Source organism: Mesoplodon mirus, assembly GCF_964341445.2.
Source record: "Mesoplodon mirus genome assembly, chromosome: 18".
Lineage (NCBI taxonomy): Eukaryota > Metazoa > Chordata > Mammalia > Artiodactyla > Ziphiidae > Mesoplodon > Mesoplodon mirus.
In genome coordinates this window covers 7,899,092-7,906,806 of record NC_138994.1, presented here as the reverse complement: position 1 = coordinate 7,906,806, position 7,715 = coordinate 7,899,092, and the positions used below count along the sequence as shown (strand labels likewise).

Genomic DNA, 7,715 nt, shown 5'->3' with positions numbered 1-7,715 from the left:
GAAGATGAAGGTTTTATTTTATTCAGTGAAACACTCTTTTGTAAGTTAATGTTTAGTGAAGACGTCCTGAGTATATGTGGGGTAGGGCGGCCAGGAAGACGGAGCAGGCTCCCCTCCCCCGGGGTTAGCTCTCTCCGCCTTTCCCCAGCTCGGTCGGGCCTCCCAGCCAATCATTCTTCCAGGCCCCGGCCCAAGTCCCAACTTGCCCACGAGCTGAGCCTCCTCGGGGAGAGGCTGGGGTGGGAAAGGAGTCAGGTGACCCAGAGGGTGGGGAGGGCAGAGGCTGAGACCCGGCAGCTCCGCCCTGAATCAGCCGCCAGCCCTGAACTGGGGACGTGCAGCACACGTGCAGCCTCCCCAGGGAGCCTGAGGTGGTTGGGGGTGAGAGGAGGGGAGTTCCTGTGGAGCGGCAGGAAGAGTGGGGTCCTATCTGGCTCCCCATTAGGGGAGAGGTGCCAAGGCAAACACTAATTGGGGCAGGAAGCAGGTGGGAGCGGGGTTTAACACCGTTCTCCTAAACTCCAGGAAGGCTCAGAGTCTCCTCCGTTGGCTGCAGAGACTCCTCCATTGAGAGTCACCTCTTCTGGGTCCGAAACTGTCGGAAGAGCCACTGGACGATGAAGGGCCACAGGAGGAAGAAGAGCAGCGTGGGAGCAGAGAGCCCAGTGCCGGGCCTTGGCCTCTGCCGCCAAGAGGAGAGAGTCAGGAGCCAGCCCGGGCCTCAGCACAGGCTGGGCCCTCCTTCGCAGCCTGCTTGCAGAGCTCAGGTGGGAGCTTCTGCCTCCCTCTCCCCAGTGTGTCCCTGACACGTTGAGCCCTAACTCTCTCCCATATCCTCCTCCAAGGTGCCAAGAAGGCTGAAGGCTGGCGAGGCTGCTGAGCGGAGAGACTGGCTTCGAGGCTGTCTCCTCTGGGCCACAAAGCAGTGACCCTGTTGGTGTGGCCCGAAGACCCCATATTGTAAAGGACATGCCACATATTTCAAATGAGGACCCTGGGTGCTCAGATTTTAGTTTCTAAATACCATTCTCTGCTGAATGGAGAAGTGGCAGATTTTAGGTCTGGAGCAGGGAAGGTAGAATTGAATGTGAGACGTCTTGTACCAGGAAGCAAGGAAGCTTTTAAAGATTAATGAGTCCAAATTACCAGAACATAGGACCCAGCTTGAAAGGGTCCCACCAAAGTTGTGACAGCCTGGGCATCAAAAAGAATGATGATTGCAGTTGACTGGAATACTGAGTCTTTAAAATCCATGAGTTCATGATGATACTCAAAGAGAAAGGGGAAATTTGTCACCATTGAGGTGGCTGTTAAATCAACTCCTTACTCTAAAAATAGATAATTAAAGAGAAAGAATTAAGCACTTATTCTGCCTTCCATAAGGCACTGTATTTCAGGGAAATCCTAGATGATCAGGGAAACTCTACAGAAAAATGACAGCTAATAAATGTTAAAGGAATAATAGAATTTAAAAGTCAACATTGTTTTTTGTAGCCAGTAAATAAATTACGGATCCAGGCAAGGAGTATCTATCAATTGTCAAAAGCTGCGTGTCAAATGGGCTTGATGGGGAACTGGACATTCCCTGGCTGCAAGTGGTGGGAACAGACTGTCACCCCTTCATCCCTGCTAGTGGTCCACGCTAGAATCATTCACGGTAGGACATCCAAGTATGTGTCCCTTGATGTAAAGAAAGAACATCACCTCTGATGTAATCTGGTCATGTAAACTAGCCAGGAGGCTGTCATCAGACAGACCACAAGAGTGGAACATTCTACAGGACCACTATCCAGTCTCATCCGCAAGTCAGTAGCAAGGAAGAGGGACTAGTCTAGACTAACAGAGTCTTAAGAACAGACACTCCTGGCCTGGACAGACAGGGAAGGTGGAAAAGGGTGGAAACCTTTAAAATCTTCAGCATATAAAATTAGTAAAAGGTAAACAATAAATAAAACCCCGGGGGGTGAGTGTTGAAAGGTTAGCCGCTGTGGATCTGAGGGAATTCCTGCCAACCTGGCTGACACCCACTGTGCCAAGGGGGTGAAGGGTCACGTAAGTGATTTCCCCGCATCCAGGAACTCAGCCGTCCCCTGCCCCCACCACTCCGGGCTTCGCAAGAACAGACTCACTCATAGTGAGTGGTGGATGCCAGCTTTGGTGGGAAGACAGACCTAGGGCCACTCGCGGCTCCATTACTTAATGTTAATACTAACAATGAACCCCGTTTGAGAAGTCCTCCCCGGGCGCTGCGGAAGCACCTACACGCATTATCTCATCTCATCCTCACAGCAGCTCTGTGAGGTTCTTCCAGGCTGTGTACCCTCAGGTAAGTTACTCAACATCTCAGAGCTGTAGTTTCCTCATCAGTAAAAGGGAAATGAAAAGAAAACCTATTCCACTGGTTTGTTTTGAGGATAAAATGAGATAATGCAGGTAATGTGTTTGGCACACAGCTGGGGTTCCAGAAACGGCTGCTGTTATTTATTTTGCAGAAGCAGAGGTGTAAGGGGCAAGCAGATCTAGAAGTTGAGAGGAGGGAGTGAGGGATGCAAGGGCTGACTTTGGGGAGGGCGAGACAATAAATCTGGGAACAGAAGTCCTGACTGAGGGGCAATAGGGACACCCCCACCCCCAGCCCCAATGCAAAGAGCAGACACATTCTGGCCCCTCCAACTGCTGGAATTCCATCTGTCCTCAGTTACTCTTCAGGCAGAGGGAGATAAGAGCAGGGAAGGAGGGCCTCTCCCACTTCGAGGCTGGAAGCGCTACTACAGACCCCCTGACTTCCTTGCCTGCGCCACGAGCCACACCACTCCCTGGAGAAGGCAGAGGTGTGAGCAGGCAGAGACGTGGGGCCAAAGACAGAAGTGGCTGGATGAGGAGCCCAGAAAAGAGACCCTCAAAGTCCTGCCCCCGTCTTGCCCTGGGCCTTCGGATGGGGCTCACCTGCTTGCGGGGGACAGGCATGCTCTCCAGGCTCTGCAGTCTCCCCTGGACGTCCCGCATGCTCTCCTGCAGCGCCCGAACTGTCCCCACCAGCCACGTGTCCAATTCCTGGGGCCCCAGCAGGGTGCTTTCCAATCTCCCTGCAGTGCACAGACACACAGGGAAGGGGGCTCAGGAGGCAGCTCAGCTAGGGGCAGGGTGGTGGCAGGCTGCGGCAGGTCCAGGGAAGAGTAAGAGCAGAGTGCGATCCCTTGTACCAAGTGTGAGTCTTGTAAAGCCCATCCATGTGGCTGAGTAATGGGCTGCCACGGGTTTGAATCCCAGCAGCACTACCACATAGCTGTGTGACTTTGGGCAAGTCAGTAACTTCTCTAAGCCTCGTTGGTCAACTGAAAATTATGTCATCTCCCTCACAGGGCTGCTCGCTCTGAGGAATAAAGGAGATAATATTTATGAAAGTGCCCCTGATGGGACGTGGCACACTGGAAGTTCTAGAAAGGGATAGGGCAGAACTCGTTGTCCTAAGGGAGTCCCAAACGGGAGACCCAGAGAGAGAGGATGACTCCCAAGGCCGCGTAGGTGCAGGTGAGAGAGCTGGTCTAGGAATTTTACCCCAGCTTCCCTTCCTCAGTGCCAGCCACGGGTACAGGCTCCTGGTGGCCCTCGGAGAGGAGGCCAGGCAGGGACTTTGCCCATCCAGGCCAGTGTCTGGCTTTAACCCTTCCTGGGCAGAGGCTACTCTCTCCAGTGCCTAGCGTTGGATTCCACCTCCCCCCGTGAGGGCAGCCAGGGGAAGGCTCAGGGCACCACAACCATGGGAACGGCAGAAGGGGTGAAGGGTCAGGCAGGGGCTCACCTTCCTCTGCAGGAGACTCGGTGCTGTTCCCGGTGTTGAGCTCCCCTCCCAGGGCGCCCCTCTGCTCTGCCCCAACCTGCTGAGAAGAGTCACAAAGTCCAAGGTGGGTGGCGGGAGCAGCTAGGGCCCAGTGGGGTAGGGAAGGGGAGGCGATGGGAGGGGGTCTCACCAGCTCAGGCTCCAGCTGCTCCATGGAATCACAGAAAACCTCAGAGTCCTGGTCCCTGGGGGGCTGGGACTCTGAGAAGGGGATGAGTAGGGTTAGTGACAACAGGGAGGCCACGGAGGGAGGGGAGGGGGGTGCATCTAGGCAGAGGCGTCTGTTCAGGGCACACTAGAGATACTGCCACTAGAGGCACAGATGGCTCCCTGAGTGGGGCCCCGGAACAGGAATGCCAGAACCTGCCCCTGGCCTTTGGGAGCGCAGGAGGTCTCAGTGTCTGGGCACGAGGCGTGACAGGCATAGCGTGGCACCTAGCCTGCTCCCCGCCACCCTGCCTGGAGGTCCCTCCCACCTCTGGCCTGGGTCTGGCCCACTGCCCCTCCTGCCCAGGCACTGACCTGGGCTTGGGGGTGCTGGTTCCTTGGGAAGGCAGGGAGGCTCTGGGGCAGGCTCGGCGTCTCCATTCAGCACCTGCTCTTTCCTACCTGCGGAGACACAACACCCAGAGGTGGGGCTGGGAAGACATCAGGCCCCTGCTCCCCAGTTAGCCATGGACTCTGCCTGAGACCCACCCCATCAGGGGCGCTGGTTGCGGTCCTCACGGGGACATCACCTAGAGCCCTCTGCCCCCAGGCTCCCCTCCAACTGAGCAGCCCCCCGAGACAGTTCAGTCAGCACTCGTGGAGCGCCCAGCCTGGGGGCCTGACCTGTGACCCTTTTCAGGAAGGTCTCCGGGGGCCTCGGCATGTCAGGGATCACCCGGTACAGGGGCTCGAAGTAACCAAACATGTCCTCTGCCACCTCGCCCAGGGGCACTGTGTCGATCACCTGTGCGGGAGGGGGTCTAATGGGGAAGGGCTGGCCCCTCCCACCACTGCCCCCTTGAGCTGGGCCGCCTCCACCCTGCTGCTGCCCTGTCATACCTCCCCACCCTTGTGCCCAGTCAGGAACCAGAGAGGCAGGGGTGGGGGAACAGCATGAAGGTGGTTAATTCCCATAGGTAGGGGTATCAACGTGCAGGAAACATAATGGGGTCGGACTGGAAGGGTGGGGGGCAGGCCACCTGGCTGAGAGCTTGGTCACAGAGAGGAGTCTGCAGCCTCTCCCTACCCTCTGGGCCACCAGCTTCATCTCAGTGATGTAGGCGGACATGGCCTGCTCCCTGCTCATCTCGCCCAGGCTGTTCCAGGCATCCCTGGGGAACAGAGGGCTGTGAAATGCTGGTTGACAGCTGAGGCCTGTTTGCCCAGCCGATGGGGAGCTCACCATTTATAACGTCCAATAGGGTCCCAGAACCCAGGCTGGGGGACCAGGCAGGGCCCCATGGTAGCCTGCTTGTAGTAGCTGTAGAATCGCAGCATCTCTTTATAGGAGGGGCGGTAAGAGCCTGGGCAGGGGTTGGGAAGTGGGGGAGAGAGCATCACTCCCAGCTCAAAGGGGATGGAGGTGGGGGGAGAACCACCCTTGGGGAGGGCAGAGATGGTGAGGGGTCCCACAGGGCAGCTGGACAGGGGCAGGTGGCAGAGGGAACCCCCAGGACAACTCAGGCAGGGACTTGTCTGTAAAAACTGCCAGGATCAAAGCCTCCTGGGAGGCGGACCCCAGTCGTCTTGACCCCCAAATGCGGGTCCCCATGCCCTCACCGTTCTTAGGCAGGTTCTGAACGACGCGGACTGCGGCCTGGAACTGTTTCTGGCAGTCCGGCTCTGGACTTTCATTTCCGGTACCCATACCCAGCTGCTCTGAGCCTTGGGGCCCTACTTTTGAGCGACTCTGCAAGAACAAGCCTGTGTGTGAGCAGGCTCCAGCCCGCCCCACCTGCCCGCCGCCCCCGCCCAACTCCTCCCTGGCACACGCCTCTGTAAGTCACTGGTCCATTTTCCAGGAGCAAACTAAGCTCTTTAGAGGCCTGAGTGAGACACCCCGGGAGGTCAGAAGCTGCGACTCAGGAGACGCCTTTTCCTACCCGAAGGCAGCGTGGGTGGGGCCAGGATGGGTGGAGAGGACCTCGGTGTGTGGGTGGAGAGACAGGTGGCAAGGGTCGCGGTGCCTCTCTAGATGCACATCTCCAACTCCTAGACAGGAGAACCCGCAAGCCGAGAGGAGACAGGGCGGGGCAAACATCCTCCCACCCCGGCTCCCCATACCCCGGCTCAGCTGCCCGGCACTCACCCTCAGCGCCCACTGCCCGGACACCTAGGTTTCCGCTCGCCACTAGCCGGAAGCTTCCGATTGACCTCCCGGTCGGGCCTGGCCCGGATGGGGACGCGGAGCAAGGGGGAAATTTTAAGCCAATGAGAGAGCCCGTTTCAGATTTCTTCTACACCTCGACCACTCAACGCGGCCCTTTCGACATTATGCAAATAGTTTAGCGGTGCCTCTCCCAATCAGGCGGGGCAAATCCGCGGGTGGGTTCCTCAACCCTGGACCGCCAGAGGCAGGCGGGAGCGCCCCCTGGTGGACACCGTGAAATGACGCTGTCTCTTGCGCCCCCTCTGGTGGAAACCCGCTAGTCAGCTGAACCCAGGTCCCCCAGATTCGAGCCACGCAACTCAGCTCTCCAGACACTTAACAGGCGCTGGGGATAAAAGGGGGAATCATGTTCTGAGGTCAGGGGTTCTAAAGGAGGGACACTGGAGCTGAGTTTTGGAAGCCTTAAGAGTAAGCCAGGAGAAGAATGAGGAAGGTCATTTCTGGAGGAAGGAATTGCAGGATCAAAAGTACACAGGAGAAGACTAAATATTTAGAAAGAATATCCAGAGAGGTGTGGAGACGCCAGCGAGCACGGACGGAATCTCTGGGTCCGGGATATCTGAAAATGGAATAGAGCAGTAGGTAGCAGATCTAGGTCCTGAGAAACTAAGCTTTATCTTTGGGACGACACACTCCCGGCCGCCGCCGAGTGGCGGTGTGCACCCAGCTCTCCGCCCCCGACCCAGGGCACTTGCTGCAGAAGACGCACATATCCCACCCCTCGCGCACAAATACGCAGGTGGTTTCTTATGTAGTAAGCGTACGCATGACACGGTCACCGGAACCCGCACTCGATGCTCACCCACAAGTTGATGCCAAGGACATCTACGCAGCGTGCGGTGGCCGTCCCAGGACGATCAAAGGCCCGGCGGGGGTGCCAACCTGTCCAAGCCTCCAACCCCAGATTCTGCCAGGGTCTCCAGGCTTAGCGCGACCCCATCCTCTCCAGACCAGACAGCTTGGAGTCTTCTACCCCTTTGGGGACGGCAACTGGCCGGGCAAGGAGAGGGTTAATCCTATGGCGTCATGGCCAGAGCCTTCCTCCCTCCCCACCTCCAGTCAGTTCCCACTCCCCCCGACGCCCCACCCCTCCGGTTCGGGCTGCCCTGCTGCCCGGCTAAGCTTTCCGGGCCCGCAGACCCTAGGCCCAGAACGATCCGGCCCGCGGACCCTATCCCCTGTCTGGCTTCCTTCTGGGCCCTCGGGCGGGACGGGGAGGAGGAGGGTGGAGAGGGGTCCTGAGTCCACACTGAGTCAGGGTCCGGGGAAAGGAGAGGGTGTCTGTGCCAGAGGGCAGCCCTCGCTCCCTCCGATGCCTCCCCCCAGCTGGGGGCTCAGGACTCCGATAGGGTCCCAGGACCGCTCGGAGAATGGGGAGGCGGACTCAGGAGCAGGGGCCTAACGCGGAGACTCGGGGGCGCGGGTCGGGCCCCCTCTCCACATTTCCTCTAGGGCACGGTTCCCCGCCTGGGGTCACCGCCCCCTTCACCGCCCCCT

The 7,715-nt window shown here is 58.1% G+C and overlaps 1 protein-coding gene across 11 annotated transcripts; it reads right to left on the bottom strand.

The window, feature by feature from the left end:
- ACBD4 (acyl-CoA binding domain containing 4) lies at positions 1-7,172 on the bottom strand. Of its 11 annotated transcripts, none has more exons than XM_082605121.1 (12): positions 7,021-7,170; positions 6,138-6,777; positions 5,932-6,040; positions 5,609-5,738; positions 5,232-5,352; positions 5,076-5,175; positions 4,673-4,793; positions 4,364-4,450; positions 3,972-4,042; positions 3,803-3,881; positions 2,947-3,086; positions 1-610 (listed from the first exon to the last, which is right to left on the bottom strand). In XM_082605121.1, the coding sequence occupies exons 4-12, from the start codon at positions 5,694-5,696 to the stop codon at positions 575-577; spliced, it is 843 nt and encodes a 280-aa protein (XP_082461247.1). In that variant the 5' UTR covers positions 5,697-5,738; positions 5,932-6,040; positions 6,138-6,777; positions 7,021-7,170; the 3' UTR covers positions 1-574. The 11 variants fall into 11 exon arrangements, with proteins under 11 accessions (XP_082461247.1, XP_082461252.1, XP_082461251.1 ...); XM_082605129.1 differs by lacking the exon at positions 1-610 and adding an exon at positions 691-1,194 and having other exon boundaries at positions 7,021-7,172; XM_082605120.1 differs by lacking the exon at positions 1-610 and adding an exon at positions 1,201-2,816 and having other exon boundaries at positions 7,021-7,171.
- Positions 7,173-7,715: the final 543 nt, after the last annotated feature.